Raw genomic sequence first — 19,789 nt, forward strand, 5'->3', positions numbered from 1 at the left:
CCTTTTGGAAACACCAGCAGCAATTGTTTTTGGTATGCATTACTGCACTACTGCCCATATCTTTGTACAGTGTGAATACGTAGAATGTCTAGAAATGCAGCGGTACACCATCTGGATAGCAGAGTGTGAATCTGTACAGAGACAAAGGAAGATTTACAATATGGTTCGCAGAACAGTGTTTGTTGTATTGTATGTATAGCATCCATTCTTTTGTATAGTGCAATCATTATAACATTCTTCGTGTCATAAAAGAATATTTCTTTGGTATAGAATGTATATAGATGGGATTATACAACACTCATAGTTCTGATAAAATGAAAAATATTCTTTTCACTTGTTGCTTTATGTTCCGAAGGCTGTAAATCTGTTATTGAGGAAATTTTGTAAATGCCTTTGGTGCTTTTCTCTACTTGTTGAATGTGAAGAACATAGTCTTTTGGCTTTAATTGTATAATCTTTAGCTGAAATGTTTTTCCAACCATTTGGTTTTATCACTGTAATCAAAGGATGGTAAGATAGACCTCATGCAGGTGAAAAATATAATACAACAGAACTAATGTCCAGATCAAAATAAGATCCTCAAAAGCATATCTCAATAATAGTATAAAAAAACAGAAAAAGAGAAACGAAAAGAAAAAAGATTCGAAATCAAAACTCACAACACAAGACTTTGGTACTGTGTACAGGGGCGCAGCCAGGAATTCGTTTCAAGGGGGGCGCCGTATTAAATAGGATAAATTATATATTTTTTCAAGCTAATAGTGTTGCAAGACAATAAGTCGAAAAATAGAACTGTAATGATGATGGAATAATAGCATTTAATAATTTGAAAAACAATTATTTAAAAAAAAAGAAGAAAAAAGATGGCAACATAAATAACCGACCTTAAGAGTCCTTTTAGCAACAAATTTATTTTGCAAACTTTGAAGGGAAAAAATATAGTTTGAATAAAGGAATGCAAATTTTTTTTTTGAAGAGAATATAAAAAAGAAGAAGAAGAAGAAGAAGAAGAGGAGTAAGAATGAAAAGAAAGGAAAAACTAAAGAGATTTTTAGAAAAATAATTATTTTAGTGGGCATTTTGTAAAATTTTATAAATTACAAGCCTATTTGTAATAAAATTTAATTGGCCCAGGTGTAAATAATTATTTCAGGGGTCATTTTTCACTTTTTAATAAATTATTGGCCCATGTGTAATAAAAATTAATGACCAGGGGCAAAGAGTTTTCTAGAAAAAAATTATTTTAGAGGAAGCATTTTGAAAACTTTCATAACTCATAAGGCCAATTTGTAATTAAAACTAATGGGCCAGCATGGGCCCAGTGGTGGCATGTGCCACCAGTGTAAGAATATTAATTACTCTAAAAAGATTTTACAATCTGCAAGGTTCAAACTTTTTAGAGTAGTTTTTCAACCTTAGACTGTAAAACATAAACTACGAATAGTGCCCAAAAGCTCAAGCTTGGATTTGACGTGGACAAGTCTTCTCTGTAACGTTTTTTTCCATACAAACTCGCTCTTATTACGGTTAAGTCACCTTGCCTATCTGAGGTAGCACACCCAGACTCATCCATGCGGGGCGCTTAGGTTGTCCTCTTTGTAACAACTAGCGACAACACTACTAACAAGCTATGGTGGGTCCCATCACAACCGATGAGTAATCGGTAGTCCATTGGTGGATCCATCACAACAATTGAGTAGTCGGCTTTCGGAGTAGTTAGGTTATGCAATAAGTATAACACTGTTGTCCGAATGATAAAAAGATAAGGCATTAAGTATCCCCATCCAACGGCCTTCAATCCCCTTCTCCTATCCCCCACTAACTAAGTCACTAAACATTGCGAAGTTAAAAATATATATATATATGATTCACCTCCACATGTAGTAATAATATTTGTCACATAATTAATAAAAAGTCAATATTCACATATTTTGAACATTGCTCACTAACGGATCTTGAAACTCTCGTCTTTTTGAAAAATTATAAAATACTTTAGGGGTATGGTTGCGCCCGCTGCACGGTGCATTCAGGGGCAACCAAGTTTTCTCCAATCCAACCGGCTTTTCTTTGAGGGAGGGGAAGGTTGACGTGGCTAAATCTCCAGACCCGTTATCATATTCGTATTCAATCACCACCGTCCATCTCCACCTTTACTATGGAAATCACCTGCGCTACAGTACACCTTATATAGTACTGTAGTACCCTTAAGTCTTAACACCCGCCAAAACTCCGATTCAATCCTCCCCTAGCAACGACTATCCCCGCTCTCTCTCCCTCTCCTCTCTCTCTCTCTCTCTCTCTATACACACACATAAAACCATTTCAGGCGTCTCTAGCTCTGTAGCAAGAACCATCATTGTTCAAGAGTCAAGACACTCTAGCAAGAAAATACGCACTCCCGAGCGCGCGCACACACACTTTCTCTGTATACACATATATAAATAAATCTCTCTGTAACAGACAGAGCCATAGGCGTTCAAGTTTTACAATATTTTTGAAGACCTAAAACTGTTTTCCTCTCATGGCGTCGATGCAACATTTTGAAACCCTAGAAATGCAAGCCAAGAAACTCGTTGGCGATGAACCAGTACATCTGATAAATCTCCTATACGACCTCTCCTCCTCTGACAACACCGTTCGCTCCAACGCCGAATCGGTCTACAACTGCTGCAAGAGAGAGTACCCGTACTCTCTCTCTATAGGACTCGCTTACCTCCTCAGGGGCAGCACTATGCCAGAGACTCGGACCATGTCGGCTCTCCTACTCCGCCAACTTCTCACTCGCTTCCGTTGGCCTCAAATCCAGTCTCAGATCCAAGACACTTTGAAATCAATCTGCATTGAATGTCTCGAAACTGAAACTTCACCGGAAGTTTCCAAGAATCTGTGTAATTTGGTCTCTGATATCGCGAAGAACCTTTTACCGAGATTTGAATGGCCCGAGCTTCAATCGTTTATGCTCACATCTCTATCGTCTGGTTTATCTCATGTTCGCGAATTGGGGCTTTTGTTGTTCATTGAATTGATACCACATTATGCTGAAATATTCAGTCCTCATGTGGATACTATACATGCTGCATTTGTGAGTTTTATGGAACAGTCTTTGGAGGATTTGCCTTTGGGAGTTGGGGCAGTCAAGGCTTCGGTGAAATTGGTTCTACATTTTCCAATACGTCAAACCATGAAAAGTTTCAGGACCTTTTGGACTGTGTGTTCAGAACTATGTCCGAGATTGTGTTAGAAAAGGTAGATGAGATGTATGCACAGAAGGTGCTTGAGGAAATGATTGAGCTGGCAGGGACGAAAACGGGTTTCTTGAGGCAGCGAATTGAGACTTTGGTTGATTTTATGATCTTGGTTGCTGAGCAAGATCAGGTCTTTGAAGAGAAGACAAGGCATCTTGCCGTTGAATTCATAATCACGGTCGCGGAAGATAGAGAGCAAGGATGCCTTATGATTCAAAATTTGCCTCAGAGTATAAATAAGTTGCTTGGTCTCTTCATGAACATGCTATTGTTTATTGAGGATGACCCGTCATGGAGCGAAGCAAGCAGTGATGACAAGAATGCAGGGGAAACAGACATGTACTGCTATGGAATGGGGTGCTTAGGTAGATTCGCTGTCGCATTGCGTGGTAATGCAATTTCATCCAATTTCCCAGACTTGTTCCCATCATTCTTGGATGATTCAGAATGGACAAAGCGCCATGCAGGGGTAACTGCCCTCGGCCTAATTGCAGAAGGATGCTCAAAGGTATGAGAGCTGTTTTAACTGTATAGTGAATTATGTTATTCTACCTGTAATCAGCAATGTGTGTGTGTGTGTGTGTACAAACTCAAATAAGTATAGCTAATTCATGATGATTTGGGGTTTTCAAATACTGGTGTAGGTAATAAAACAAAATAGTTTGAGCCTGTTTGTGGAAAAAGTTTTGCTTCTCTTCCAAGACTCTCACCCTCGTGTGCGTTGGGCGGCTATCAATGCAATTGGGCATTTGTCTAACCATTTAGGCCCCCAGTTGCAAGAGAAGTTTCATCAACGGTTGATCCCTGCACTAATAGCAGCCATGGATGATTTTCAGAATCCCAGAGTACAGGTATTTAGGTTTATATGAGTCATACGGTATTTGAAATGATAATCAATTAAAAGTCATTTTCCACAATAGTGTCAAGAATTTATTTTATTGTGGACCGATTTTGAACAACAATAAGTTCAATAAAATTAATTAAAATAAAGAAGAGGGAATTTGTTTCTCTTTTTTTTTTTTTTTTTTCCTTTCTATAAAATGAAATGAAGCAATTGTGCACACATTTCATTTTCTTTCAGAAAATACTATCATGCTCCACTTTTGAAGGATATTTTTGTCATTTCATTTGTAAAAAAAAAAAAGGAATGTAAATATCACGTGCCTTTTGAAGGGGACCAAAAACAATTTGAGGGGCAGCATTAAACTTATTGTAATATATATGTAAATAACTAAAAAGAATTTAGTGGGGCAGCTGGTGTCTCTGCCACTATCTGTATTTAAATTATGTATGCTATTTTGCTCCATGATGTTCATCCTTCAGCTTGTGATCATATAGGATGCTCACTTCATTTTGATGATTTTTTTCTCTTTAGTTTCTTAGGGAAGAAACTAGGATGAATGTAAATAAATGCATCTCTATTGTGATAGTCTGTTTCCTTGAGACAAGCATATTGAAGCATCATCACATCATCATTGACTGACTTGAAAACTGAATTGTGATGGTCACGATCTTGTACTTTGATAATTCTCCTTAAGGGGCCTTCTGTGGTTGAACTTGAGATGTCGAACTGAATCACTACTTCTAGATGCGATAAATATTATTTAATGATCAGGAACAAGTAGTTGTGTTTAACAAGAGATTTTGTTTTTAATATAATAATACATTTTTCCTAGCTAGATTTATTATATAGATTGGGTTTACAGCATGTGCAGGGGAACATATTAATCTATTTGTAATTCTTAAGCTCATCGGGGGAGCATAGTAACAGTATTACCTTATTTCTTATGTAATCACAAGGAATTTAGTGGATTCTTTATAATATATATATATATATATATATATATATATAGCGGATGTTAGTAAAGTCCACGAGAAAAGCATTTTCTAGAAGACCCATGAAAGAGGACACTCTTAGGTTTAGAGGAAGAAAACAAGTCACTTGAGGAGTGAAAGTATTCTCTAGTTTCTTTAATACTTAACTCAATTCAACCAGATCTTGTCTAAATTATTTAAGGTTGGTTGCATAGATCCTGGTCTGTGATTCAGTTCTTTTTAGGGCAGTTGCTTTGCTAAACTGCAGGCTAAAACATCTTCTTTTAGTATCTCAACTTATGTCCATTTTGGTTTTCCCTGTCCCCTAGCATACCTTCAATATGGACCAATTACACTTCCTCAATGCTGCAGGCTAAGTTGTCTTAGTTAATTTTCTCTAAATTTATTTCTAGCTGGTACTAGTTCCAGAATCCGTTTATTTCTAATTGTATCTGTTCTTGTCCTCCTATACATCCATCTTGATATCATGTATTTATGTTCATTTTATGAACATGTTATTTCTTTACTACATTTAGCATTATGTTCAGTTCTCATATTTTATTCACTTTCTCTATTTAAATAACCAATTTTAAATTTTGAACTTGCGCTTGTGTAACATTTGCCATTTGGTGGCCTTTGCATTTCTTAAGGTGTAAATAGCTGCAGATGACCACATTCATCTCTTTGGGTGTGGTGATGGTCATAACTCATTTGGTTTGGAATTGAATTGATTCTCTAGAGGTTTTCGCAAGATCCAAGACCATACGGCCATAGTGTGCGACATTGAGTGAATGCATACTACAAAAGAAGTTCCGTAGATAATGCAGGACCCTCCTTGGTTCATATATAATAGGTTTTGATGCAAGAATGCATAGTAAGTCTTACTCTGTAGAGTTCAACTTGATTATCAATTTGACGTCCTAAAAGGTTTTTATTTATTGATCAACCATGTAGTCTCCTGTTAGAAAATTTTGAATCATGTGGCCAATTATTGAATTTCATTCTGATTATTAAACAGTGTCGCTCAAAATTGCCTCTCCAAATCTCTCTCTCTATATATAGAACATTTTCACATATTATCTTATATGTACACTCTATTTTCACACACGCGCACACACATATCATATATACGTAAAACCGTGATACAAGAGGTAAGCATTTACTTACTGGAAAAAAGAAAGAAAAAAAAAGAGGCAAGCATAAGCAGAATTCATAGAATATCATGTATTCATATCCGGTAAACAAGGGACACATGCCAATGAAGTATATGTGCTTGTGTTCGGTATGTAGATGTAACAGGAAATCGGTTCCACAAGGCTCAATTATTTTCTGATATATAGAAGACGCTAGGCAATTGATCAATGGTTGATTCGAGATGTCAAGATCATGTTTGTGAGTCAATAAATTGGAAAAATCTGCCACAGTTCATGTTTCCTCAAAAAGTAGTGATAATACTTGACATTTTTTTTTTTTTTTTTTGACTTCTAATTGAAAAATATGGTATGTATAGTAATTCTCTTCTCTTAAGCTTCATGAATGAAAAATGATCCACAATTTTCAATGATCCTACTTTTTGCAAATTCTGTTGTATAAAAATTAATAAATTTTTGACAATTTTCAGAGTTGCATCCCTAATTCATGTTGAAGTTATTGGTCATTTGGCATATGGTTTTACAGAGTGGTGATCTTTTAAGTTACTTCTCTTCTTCAATCTGCACATCCTTCATGTTTAATTTTGATATCTGTATTTGTTGAAAATCATAATGAAAAGCCCAATAAATCTGCCTCAATTATCGAGTCAACTGTATTTCTATAGGCACATGCTGCTTCAACAATGCTATTATTCAGCCAGAGTTGCACTTCAAATATCTTGAAACCTTACCTGAAGGGAATCTTAAGGAAATTGCTTGATCTCCTACAGGTATTCTGTTGCCTGAATAAATAACATCATTTGAACACATGATGCACTCACAAATGATTGTTGACATATGTGTGTTTATTTAAATGAGTATGTGTGTATCCATCTTCATTTGTTTTTAGAAGTTAATTTTATCTTCCTCTGATATCCTAGATGGGGACACAAGATGTACACATTTATTCATACATGCAAGTATACATATTTCTCTGCAAGCATTGGGCATATATGTGATTTTATATTTCATTTCTAATTTCTTTTGACTATAATATATATATATATATGAATACATGTATATATCTTGTATCTTCTCAATCCAGAAAGAAAAGCGGATGTTGAAGGATGGGGCTTTAACAACTATAGCCTCGATAGCTAATTCATCGATGGTGTGTAATGTAATTTGTTCTATAAATTATTCTAAGATATTTTGTGGAATTATGCTGTAGAATGCCTCTCTGACTTTTGTTATATTTATTTGTAGGAGTATTTTCGGGAGTACTATAGTAATGTCATGCCTTACCTGAAAGTTATATGGGAAAGTGGGTTAGACATACCTAATGATCACATACTTGTTGCCAAATCCGTGGAGTGTGTTACTATGATTGGAATGGCTGTTGGAAAGGAAATGTTCGGCAGCGATGCTGAAGAGGTGATGGATTGTTTAGTAATTCTGTGTGCTTCCAGTGTATTGTTGGGCATTGGAAATTTTGTATAAATTGTTTGGTTTAGTCCTCTATGCTCTTATATAATCTAAATTTTACGACAGACCCTTGTCAACTGAGATTGATTGAGTTGAGATACAATGCCTTAATAAAACCATAAGAAACAATAAAGATTAGAAGTAGACAAAACATAACTTAATTCAAGAAAGCCATACACCAGTTATATGCAGTTGGCTATAAGAATTTTTTAGTGCTATTCCACACTATTTAGGATATGTTTCTGTTAAATTTCTATTATGTGTAACTTTAATGTCTAAATCCTCGAATACACCCACTCACGTGTGACCTTCTTTTGGTCCAACACTTGTTCAATTTCAATTTTGAGGGTGACGGTGAGGTTGAACTAAAGACCTTGCCTGCTCTGATACCATGTTAGCAAACATCTTCTCCAAAAGCTTAAGCTATTAGAGAGAGTTTAACTTTAATATTTAAATCCTCAAACATAGTCATTTGGGTATTTCATCACTACCTCAAACCTGCCTCCTAATTTTTCGTATTATTATATGTGGCTTGTTGTTCTGCTGAGCATGCTTATATCATGAATGTGTCCCAAACTTCTTACAAATCCATGTCTTATGATGATATCAACCAAAAGATATTTTTCCAATGAAGTCTAAGTGCATTTTGATGAAGATTGTAATGTTTTGAAAACAAGCTGTTAAAACTATCTCTAAGATATTAAATAATTGCATCATAATTATCAATTGTTAATTCAAAAGATTGACTAGTTCAAACTTGATTTAGAGTCTTTCTGACTATTTTGATGTATCTGCTTTCTTCATGTCAACCTAATTCAGATATATGCTCTGAGCGTTCTTAGATGCCACATAAAATATTTTGTCTGACTATCTCAGAGCGATAACCTTATTGTTTGCTATGTCTTGGAAGGTTGTGAACATGCTTATCTTCTTACAAAAACATGATTCAGAGCCTGGTGATCCAATGAGAATTCATTTGTTACAAGTAAGTTGTAGTCTTTGAGTTTTTCTACAGTGACATGTACTAAACAGTCTTTATTGAGTGCCTTCTTTTATGTAATGAATGCTTAATTTGTTACAGGCATGGAGCAGACTCTGCAAATGCTTAGGGCAGGAGTTTCTTCCTTATCTGAGTGTTTCCATGCCTCATTTGCTTCAATCTGCTCAACTCAAGTGTTATAGACTTATTACCAATCCTGATAATAATGATGAATCAGATGATGAAAGGTTGGCCTTTGCTTAAGAAGTTCATTCATTGTCCTTTTTTATGCATGAAGTTAGTCAAATCTTAATATATTGTTCGTACATAAATGGAACCAATTTTGAGATGATTCAAGTCATGTTTACCAAGTCTAGAGTTTCAATTGAGCACCATTCCAAGAAACCCGCTTGTTATTGGCTAGAAAATTAACATACTTTCATCATTTCTGTGAGATCCTTTATTACCAATTTGGTACAAAGGAAGATATAATTCATTTGAAACAGTATGAAAAGACATTCTACTTACCATGAGAGTTCCACAAGTTACACACTTGCACCTGTACTGTTAAATATATACCTACTTCCATTTTTGTGATGTGGTATTTTTACAGATAAAAATCATTAATGCGATCCTGTTTTTATGAATTTAAGTTCACAACAGGTGCACTGGTAAGCCTTACCTTCCTTCTCACAACAAACCTTGTTGTGCCTGCTCTCAAAGTGGTGGCCTTGTCAATGTGACCTTATTACATGCACTGTTTGATGGTGTTTTTTTAGTTTTATACAAGTTTAACTCAAGTGATGGGTTGTTTCCTCTCAAAAGTGTAGCCTTGTGAATGTGGCCTCATTGCACCGCTTGATCGGGATTACATTTTATGCAAGTTCAACTCAAGTGACGGGTTGCTTGATTTCATAAAACAGTCAATACTCATATTTGTATTTAGCCAATCTCTTTCGGTGATGCAAAAGTTCTCTCTCCTGGTTTGATAAATAGAATTCCATGCTTGTCTTACATTAAACTGTTAATTTTCTTATTGTGAAGTGTATCATGAAAGATGCAGAAACTACAGATGAGGAAATATCCCTGATACCCATGCCCAGAATTATGAGATGAGAGGATCCTCTTTGGCAAAATGTAGTAGGAAGAAACCAACAACGTAGAACTTTCGTGGAGAGTCCTGATACTAAGAAAAATATATTGAGGAAAATATGAGTGACTGTTTCCAGAACTGCTACCAATTGTAGCCTTGGAGCTTTAGAATAGGGATTGTTGTACTTGTAATTTGGTTCTTATGTTTACTGTGATGTGTGGAATTGCATGGCAGAAATAGCTTTGTTGGTTGACAAGTTGTCCAATGAGATGATGATTCGAAACTGCAATGATCTTGGGGGAAATGCCCGATGGCATCTTGGTATAAAAACAAAGGAGAAATTCAAGGTTAGCCTAATGATATGGGGGAGACATTACATTGGAGAGGGTTGTTTGCCAGTGAGTAAAATGAGTAAATGTTCTATTCAAGGCAATCTGTTTGCTTTCATTCTAAAGAGCTCTTATGGGGAGGTCATTCTTGTATAACTTATCTTGCTTCTGTTTAAGGAAACCCAACTAGCATAATAAAATGCAATTTTTCCAAAATATTGCATCGATGCGGTTCATTTTAAAGATTAGTAGGATGCATTTTTTATGGACAATACAATTAGTACCTTGGTATTGCTTGTCCAATCTTGTCCAATTAAGGAGAATTGGATCAATGTTGCTCATTGTAATGGAGTTGGACGTTTGAAGTAAAAATATTTTACCAAAGGTTCTTATGTGCCCTTTGCAATCTATGATATCTGATTAAGATATTGTGCGTCTTTTGGGATATCTTTGTCATGCCAAGAAAAATAAGGATCTAATGAATTGTTACTTTTTAACCTTTCTGAACTTGGTTCCATAGGAGCAAGTCAGAAAATTTGAAAAATAGGGTGGCATTTGTGATTTTGTATGAGTCTTACATTTGTAGTAGATGGGGAAGGGAAAGGGGCACTGAATAGACATTTATATAATTGTTAAGAATTAAATTTAAAAAAGAAAAGAAAAGACAGAGGACCTAAATAAAGACTTCTGATGCTCAAACATAATTCTTTAGCTGAATTTAAATAGCTTAGATGAGGCAAGTCTAATTGATTTCCAGGCCATCTTTCATTTTTTCTTTCCTATCATATATTGGTTTCAATTATTCAATGAAAATCAAAATTTCATGATTAATGGCAATTAGCAGTGTAGTGAAAAAAGCAAGTTTAGATTAAGCTAATAATACCTCTGCTTGATTTATTGCTCAAAACTTCTTGGCTTTTGGCAAGGGATTTTACTTGTTGCAGTATGGAGGAAGTGGCTTTTGGGAGTGGAGGGTTTGGAATCAATATTAATGTCCTAGAGGAGAAGGCATTGGCTTGTAATGTGCTCTGTTGCTATGCTGCTGAGTTGAAAGGAGCATTACATTTGTGGATTGATGAGGTCAATTTGATGCATTATTTGTGAATTTTCCTGTTAAGGGCCTTTGGGCTGAACTTCAACTAATCTAGTTTAACTCACATCTGGTGCAGGTTGCAAAAACTTTAGTTCCACTTCTCAAATTTAGTTTCCATGACAAAGTTAGAACAGCTGCTGTTTCAGGTAATAGAGTGACACGTAGTAATTTCTAAACTACTTGTCAAAATATTTGAGCTTTTCCTGTTTTATTAATGTGATTTATTTATTCTTTGTTATTTAGCCATGCCACTGATCTTGCATTCAGTCATAGCCGCTATGAACAGGGGGCTTTATCTTCCAGGGTTTAAAGAATCCCCTATCAAAATATTATCTCGCACCATCATACAAGCTCTAGTTGAAGCTCTACATGAGGTAATCCTGTCATCAATGGCTATTGACAATTATCACTAAATATCTGGCTTGATTTTTTCATTAATGAATAAATGCTTCTTGTCTCTATAATGAAGTGCTCTGAACTACAATTGACTTGTAGGAATCCAGGACAAAAATTCGCACAAGAATTTTGGACTCATTGAATAAATGCATGCAGGTTTGTCATCTTTTGAACCTCAAAATATGAATACCTGTATAGAACCTTCTTTTCATACCTTGTAAAAATTTAATTAATGAATAAATAAAAGACATGTTCTTGGTCTCTTTTTATGAATTTATATGTTTGACGTGCATTAGAGTTGCTATCCATCTTCTCTTGCGTATCAATTACTTGGTGATGCTAACCAAATATTGAGAAGCTTATGACCTTTATTCTGAATATGAAATTGACTAGGATATTTGTGAATCTTGAGTCTCAAGTTATGGCTAGGAATATTAGTTTTCCTTTTTTATTTTTGGCAAGTATATTTGGTTTTCCTATTTAAATCAAAGCCAATTCTTATTTGTTTAGATATAGTAAGGAATATTGATTAAAGCCAAATGTTATTTTTACACCAGCTTGTTTATTTGTCTTAATACTTTTAACGAATTTCTGGCCGTAAAACAAGAAAAGGTCTAGCGAATCTCTACCAGTATCCTCTTCATCATTTTGCATTTGTCATTTGAATTCACAAGGAATTAGAGTTCAGCAAAAATGCGTGTGATGAGATGGATGTGTGGCAAGTGAAGAAAGGATAAAATTAGAAATGAACATATTTGTGAAATGGTTGAAGTAACAAGTATAGGAGATAGTATAAGAGAAAATAGATTAAGACGGGTTGACCATGTGCAGTAATGCCCAGTATCAGGTTAGGAGAAGTGACCAGGTCCTTTTTTAGGGTAACGCGAGAAGAAAGGGAAGATTATGATAGCATGTGATTTAACCGGGATTATGGCCTTAGATAGAGAGGAATGGTGAAACAAACTCATGTGGCCAACCCCTAATAGTTGGAAAAAAGGCTTTGTTAAGTTAAGTTGAGAATTGACAAGGAATACGAACTATTGTAAATAATAAAATATAAGTGAAGAGAGAAATGAAACAAAGAAGAACACAAAGAAATTACGTGGTTCAGCCAGTAGGGCCTACATCCACGTCCCAAAGGGCTACATCACTTTTATAATATTCTCTCTTAGTTTTTGCAAACAATGATCACCTCTATTTATAGGTGAAAGAATACAAACATTTGATACTTATGATATAGGAAAGATTCCTAAAATCACTCTCATGATTCCCTCGTATCAATATTCTATCAAGGAGTGATTTAAGGGCTTTAATCACTCCTATCATGATACTCTCCAACATAACATCTTCCAACAAGAATAGAATTCCTATCTGCATCATTTTTCTGAAATATCAGGCTAATACTTCAGCACTGCACTACAAAGCTTTTGGCTGGTGTCCCCTATAATAATACAGGGACGAAAGCAACCATTCACTTTTATCTGTCTTCTGTTTGTTTATTTGCTCTTCCTTACTACCCCTGCCTCCTCCTTTTTTCTTTATTAGCTGCATATAGTATTTGAATTTTCTTTTTGAGCTTGTTTTACTTCATGTGTGATGCATTCGTTTACCAAAAGCAATGCACTTATCTTACAAAAATGGTGTTCTCTTTTCACAGATTTCTGGATCTCTTCTGGAAAAAAGCCAGCTTACATACTTCACTGATGTAATAATAGAGGTTCTCACAGCTTGCTCATTTAAGATAACTGAAAGAGTCAAAGAAGAGGATGTAGATGCAGCACTGGAGTTGCTTGAAGAGGAAATTATAGAAGAAGAGAAAGCTTTTAACATGGTATGTATTCTATTCACTTTCTTGCATATGTTTTCTATTCTCTTCTTGGTGTACAATTGAATTTTCTTTATTGGATCCCATTGGTTATATAAGAACTTTGAACACTTTTTTGTTTCTTGTCGTATACTTTTATCTTGATTCAGATTGAAGATTGCTTGGGCACTTTAATCAAAACATCTAAAGCTTCATTCTTGACTCTTTCTAACAATCTTTTTCCATGTCTAAAACTCATGTGGGTGAGTTACTCAAGTCCTCTACTAGTAAGCTACAGTAATTATGCTATCTCTTTCTTGCATCTGAGACCTGATTTTCTGTAATTCCATGCTTCCAGTTGCCGTGGACAAAAAATAAACTAAAAACTGATGCTCAGCAAAGACTATGTTCATTCAAATGAATTGTTGCATGAAAGAGTGGAGATACAATTTCTTCTCATGCAATGTCTCTCTGAAATGTCCTTGAGATGCCAATTCTTTAATATCGTAATAAGTGATTAACCATAATTTGTTCATGCAAGGCATGAAATGATCTTTCTGGTGATATTGCTCTAGCCCATCATATTTTTGGAAGTTATTATTACTAAATCCTCTTCTAATTTGGCAGTATCTTATTATTTTATCATCTCCTTTCTAGTGATATTGTCCTCTTTTATCATTGGCATTCCTGTATTTTCTCTTCCTTTTTTTTCTTTTTTATTTTTTTTACTGCATTATGTGATCTGAAAAACTGAAGCGAAGTGTTATTTTTTTTACTTGGTAGTGTTTTGTTTTAATACTTTGTGGTACTTGATCTGGTGGGGTAAGCTTAGGTGAGTACTTGAATTCGTGTTAGATGGTAAAGTTGGGACAATTCACAAACTGACTTGGGCATTGCCTTGGTATTCAGTTACTTTTGAAGGATTGGTGTAAAAAGTAAAAAAGAAAAAACATTGATGAAGTATCTTTGTCATAGCTTTTCTGCTGTGTCAGATAATCCACATTGCTATGGATTGTGTTTCAGTGTTTTTATTTTTTTACATTAATTATATATCAAACACCATATTTTGAGAAAGACGCATAAGGCACACTTTCCTTTGGTTTGCATGTTACTAAAATGTGAAGTTCTTAATCTATTTCAATGATGACTGTTTTTTAATTAATCAGATGTCATGTGGACATATAACTTGAAGTCTTCCTTCCAAAAATCATTTCTTGTTCTCTTCATTGTTCAATGTTCTTGTCAGTTTTCTGTCATAGTTGGACTTTAGAGAGCAATGTGTTGGCAGCATATAATTGACGTTTGTAAATTATGTTTGTCAGAATCTTGATGCTGATATAAATGGACAAAAGAATAAAAAAGAATAAAGGGATGGAAGATAACAACAAAATGATTTGAGATAGCAAGGACAAGTAAAAAGAACATCATACTTCAGCAAAAGTTGTGGATCTTGATAGATTGCAATGACAGAACAGGCATTTTGTCCATGATACCAACCATTGTTTTCTGTTTTTTTTTCTTTTCTTTTCTTTTCTTTTTTGGAAGGTGATGTCAACCATTGTTGAGGTTATTAAAAATGATTTTAAAAAGTTAAATATAGTAGGTGAAATGGCATGTAATAGAAAAGCTTAGAGGGAGAAAATTAATGTGGCTGATCCCATTCATATGGGATTGAGGCAAAGATGATGATGATGCTGATGATGCTGTCAACCATTGTTGATGTTGATAATTTATTTAATTTTGATTTTTCTCCTAAAGCTTACAGTGACTTGCATCCTTTAATCTAAGCAATTGAAGTTTTCTTTGCAAACTAATTTTATTAATTTTGAAAAATAAATAAAAAAATAAAAATTGATTCTAAAACATTGATCACTATGAATACGTGCAATGATTTTCTCTTTCAAATCTTGCAGACATTTCTACTTTCAAATAGCTTGGTTTGCTTTTTCTTACTTGATGTTCGGTATGCAGGGTAATGATAGAACACTTAAAGAGAGAACGATTGCTTTACGGGTTCTTTATGATGTAGCAGAGCAATGCCGAGAAGAAGCTTTCAGGCAAACCTACTCACTTCAAATTACATTTCTGAAACACTGATTGCTATACATTGCTTAAATTTTCCTTGACACGATTTTTGGGAGCAGGTATTATGGGACATGTCTTCCTTTTCTAAATAAAGCTTGCAATGATGAGAACCCAGAAGTTCGACAGGTTTGACTCTTCTCAGGCCTGCAGTGGTTGTACATATTTTTAAGTTCTTGTCCATATCACTAAAGATAAACATATATTATTTCCAGGTAGTTGCTCGTGGAATCAGTATTTGTGCCGAATTTGGTGGATCTGTCTTTAAACCTCATGTTGATGGTAGTTTCAGGATTAAGTACTAGTTACTTTAGTTATTCTTTGCAGATACTGCTCATAAACTTTACCTTCTTATTGTCTTGCAGAGGCTCTTTCTAATCTCAAAGCAGTGATGGAGCATCCTAATGCCCTACAACCTGATAATATAATGACCTATGAAGTTGCTGTTTCTGCTTTTGGACAAATATGCCATCTCCATTGCGACAGCATTGGTTCATATGAGGTACTTCCATTTTTACTTTTCCCCTTAGTTATGGTGAAGAAGACTCGTGCTTGACCAAAGATACAAATTTATTTTGGAACTCCTAATTTCTTCTATTTGTAGCTCATCCTGTTAGATATTTTATTCATAAGCAAGGGAAATAAATCTTCCTTCTCACTCAACATGATGCTCTTTCACTCTTCTTCCCCAAATGATAAAAGTATTGAGTGTGTGTATGGGAAGGTTTACTCCTATCCTAGGTCTAGAACTGGGGGTTTGCTCTGAGAAATAGGTCTTTCTCATCCACTCATGAGGCTGCAGACACATCTGTGCAGATTATAGATGATAATTACATGAATGGTGGGGAATCTAACAATGCCCTGACAACATCTAGGAGGGGTAATTATTCCAGTCTTTACCAAGCTAATCCATATAGCATGGGGTAAATTATGTGAATCCTTCTCCTCTATTAGATTTACATAGTCACATCTTTAGTTAAATCCATACAATCATGTCCTCTCTTAGTGCCTGAAGTCCTGGACCCATTGCTTCCTCGTATCTTTTAAGGGCAATTTTCCCTAATATTTTCTTCAATTGGTACGTGGAGCATGAACACGGACATAAGATGGACATGGCATGCTGTAAACTCGGTGATAAGACCAAATTATCAAAAGAATAGGATATGGATGTGGTTAAGAATGAAAATGTATGTATACGTTGTATTAATATAATATTTAAATTTATGTGTATCTAAGTATGAATTAAAAATAATAACTTTTAGGGCAAACTTTGGACTTAAACAATTGTATATTCTCATTACACTTTTCTTACACCGGGAAAAGTTACATTTTAATATTCAAAGGCCTATTTGACTTACATCCCAACTATTTTAAAAGCATTGGCTATATGTTTGAAAAAAATAAAAATAAAAATAAAAAAATAAAAAATAAAAAATAAAACCTTACATTTAAGTTATGGGGCCGTCTAGGAAGTGTTTGACATGAATATGCAGTATTAAAAAGTACATGTATCTGAATGGATATGATGCGGCATGGCTTTCTCAGAGGATTATGCGTGCTTCAACAAATGTTATATTATAGTTTGTAATATTAATTGTGAATCCTGTATTCTCTTGAATGTAGATCAACCAAATAAGATGTGCATAATCTAAACTTTGATAATTATTAACTACAATTTGAAAGAATCCACGAGATTTTCTTTAATGGAATTAGACCTAGGATCCCAATCATTTTAGTTGAAATTCAATTATAAAGGTATGACTTTAATCATAAAAAAAAAAAAGTATTCAATGGTAAGGCTGCCCCATTGTGACTTGGAGGTCAAGGGATTGAAACACGAAAACAGCCTCTCCGCATGCAAAGGTAAGGCTGCATACATCTGACCCTCCCGAGACCCCACAACGGCAGGAGCCTCGAGCACTAGGTTTGCTCCCTTTTTACCAAGGCTAATTTATCAAATGCTTGTGCTTGTGCAAATCAGAAAATACTTGTGCATCACTATTGTCAGTTCTGGATATATGGAGAAATATAATGTGAATTTTATGGTTGATGCTGAGCTGAGCTGACTCTTCGTCTGTTCACAATTGCATTGAACACCAAGGAGCATAATGTTCATGGAGTTTTAATCGTGTAAGTATTTTTTAGTATTGCGTTATGATATTCAGCAAGGTAGGATCAAAGACTCGAAGTTGAATTTCCTTGCAAAACATTTTAATTTTTCTACTTATATTCATATCACAAATTTAATCTCAAAATTCCAAGTGAAGCTATCTTAAATTTCATTGAATAGAAACTAGTATTCTCTACAAGATGGTCCATATGTATTAATCTTAAAATGCTATTATTTGGATTAAGTTTTATCATAGCAGCAAGTAGTTTATAGTTTCCATCAGCCCCGAACAATGATTGGTGCAAGGGGGATTTGGAATCAAAATTGAAATGTCAGATACCACTGCTGCCTGAACAGAATTTATACTCCAGTTTCTTTTCTTTTTTTCTTTTTTTTAGAAAAAATGTTTTCTTGTCATTTTATTGCTAGACAATGTTGCTTGTTAAGGCATATACTGGGTTTTTTCGATGCGGTAAATCAAGACTGTGTTGCTCCCACAGATATTTTTTTGATCCATCATTTTCTGTTATTTATTCAGTTACGTTTTAAATCCATCACCTTCTGTTATTATTGTATGATTTTTCTCCTACTCATGCATGTTTTCTCCCACAAAATACATAAAATTTGCTGGTCCTATGACGCCGTGCATATCAACCTTTTGTGTGCCCTTCCATGAATTTTGATTGCGTATCATCTGTTTGACAGGTTGTCTCTTTTTGGCTAAGCCACTTGCCATTAAGAAATAATTTAAATGAGGCCAAGCTTGTGCATGATCAGCTCTGCTCAATGATCGAAACGTAAGGACTGTCTATTAAGCCATTAGTAAAAATAATGCAAAGAATTATCTATAAATCTCCCATCTCAATGTATGCTCTATTGTGTTTATTTTTCAGGTCTGAGGAAAATATTTTTGGTCCCGGAGATGTTAATCTTCCTAAGATCATTGCAGTGCTTTCAGAGGTAAATTCTCTATCGATGGTTTCTTGTTTTCTTGACCTTAATTGTAAAGCGGTTTAGAATTCAGTTTCTGGTTTCTCATTCTGTACTAGTGATGAGTGTTTATCTGCAATGCATATACATCCAGTCAGATGAAATCCCATTGTTCTTACATATTCATTAATATTTCAATTCATTGCTGAGATTTTCTCCTCTCCTCCCTAGGTTCTATGGGCAGGTGACAATTTAGCAACGGCACAGACTATCTACAGAATGATTAAACTACTGAAGCAATTTCAGCAGAAATTACAGCCCTCAACCTTGGCATCATTGCCTCTACATCACCAAAATCTGATTGAATCTATACTATAAACTTAGTTCCTTGAAACCTCTTATCAGTTGTCACCATTCTTTCCCTGAGTGTATCTTTCAGTCAACACAAACTATAAGCAAATTGTACATCACCTATTCTTTTCCACTGTATATATACATTTTTTTCCCTAACAGTTTTGAGTAAAAGCACCAGAGCTAATATTTGTGCTTGCAAAAAGCTATTGTATTCTTATGCTCATCACCACCTGTGTATTGTGTATTACAATTCAATGTGAATATATTGAGCTCAGTACATTCATTGCAAACTTGGCTCCTCCATAGGCATAACAAGCAGATGCTGTTACCATCCCTTAAAAAAAAAAAAAGCAGATTCTGTTCAATAACTTTAGGGTTTAAAAGTAAATGATTGCTCCCATTTTTGTAAATGAAATAGCAATGTAATTGAATCTCTCTTCTGCAGATGAAAAGAATATTAACCCTACAGATTTCAAGAGGTTACAAGTTGGTGCCATTTGCTTTTTGACAAGACCTCTAAATAAATACCAAAATGTGAAGCACAAGCAGGAAATGGTCAACTGAAACAAAATCAAGAAACATTACCCTCAAAACTGGAAGAATTTCTTTGCTTCATTTTATTTTATTTTCTTTGAATTTACAGAAGCAGAAGATTCAGACCTGAATCCAACAACTTTCAGTAGTATCCAAACTACTACAACCTTCTACCTATTCAAAGCTTAAATGGTAAAATCTTGTGTTATATAGGTGACAAGAGAACCAGAAAAACAGATATGCTAAATCATTACAGAGAATCATACAATAAACTGTAACCAATCACCAACACCTACATAAATCACACCACTCACAATATCATCATCATCATTGCTGTTTGCTTAACTAATGGTTTCAACCATCCAATGCAAAACTCTTGCAGAACCCAACGACAACTTCATGAGCAATTT

At 34.8% G+C, this 19,789-nt stretch overlaps 2 protein-coding genes across 2 annotated transcripts; both read left to right on the forward strand.

Moving 5' to 3' along the window:
• Window positions 1–2,507: 2,507 nt before the first annotated feature.
• Window positions 2,508–19,001, forward strand: LOC132266410 (uncharacterized). The gene is made up of 20 exons (XM_059767273.1): window positions 2,508–3,753; window positions 3,890–4,096; window positions 6,877–6,981; window positions 7,296–7,361; window positions 7,457–7,624; window positions 8,586–8,660; window positions 8,757–8,902; window positions 11,021–11,156; window positions 11,246–11,315; window positions 11,413–11,543; window positions 11,665–11,721; window positions 13,223–13,396; window positions 13,540–13,632; window positions 15,341–15,426; window positions 15,514–15,580; window positions 15,667–15,733; window positions 15,817–15,953; window positions 18,267–18,358; window positions 18,455–18,521; window positions 18,723–19,001. The coding sequence occupies exons 1-20, from the start codon at window positions 3,223–3,225 to the stop codon at window positions 18,867–18,869; spliced, it is 2,622 nt and encodes an 873-aa protein (XP_059623256.1). The 5' UTR covers window positions 2,508–3,222; the 3' UTR covers window positions 18,870–19,001.
• Window positions 2,522–3,149, forward strand: LOC132316269 (uncharacterized). The gene is made up of 2 exons (XM_059814776.1): window positions 2,522–3,082; window positions 3,135–3,149. Exons 1-2 carry the CDS (start codon window positions 2,522–2,524, stop codon window positions 3,147–3,149), a joined length of 576 nt encoding a protein of 191 aa, XP_059670759.1.
• Window positions 19,002–19,789: the final 788 nt, after the last annotated feature.

Source organism: Cornus florida, unplaced genomic scaffold, assembly GCF_030987335.1.
Source record: "Cornus florida cultivar Cherokee Brave unplaced genomic scaffold, ASM3098733v1 CherokeeBrave_3.0.0_Hap2_Chr07, whole genome shotgun sequence".
In the NCBI taxonomy this organism is placed as follows: Eukaryota; Viridiplantae; Streptophyta; class Magnoliopsida; order Cornales; family Cornaceae; genus Cornus; species Cornus florida.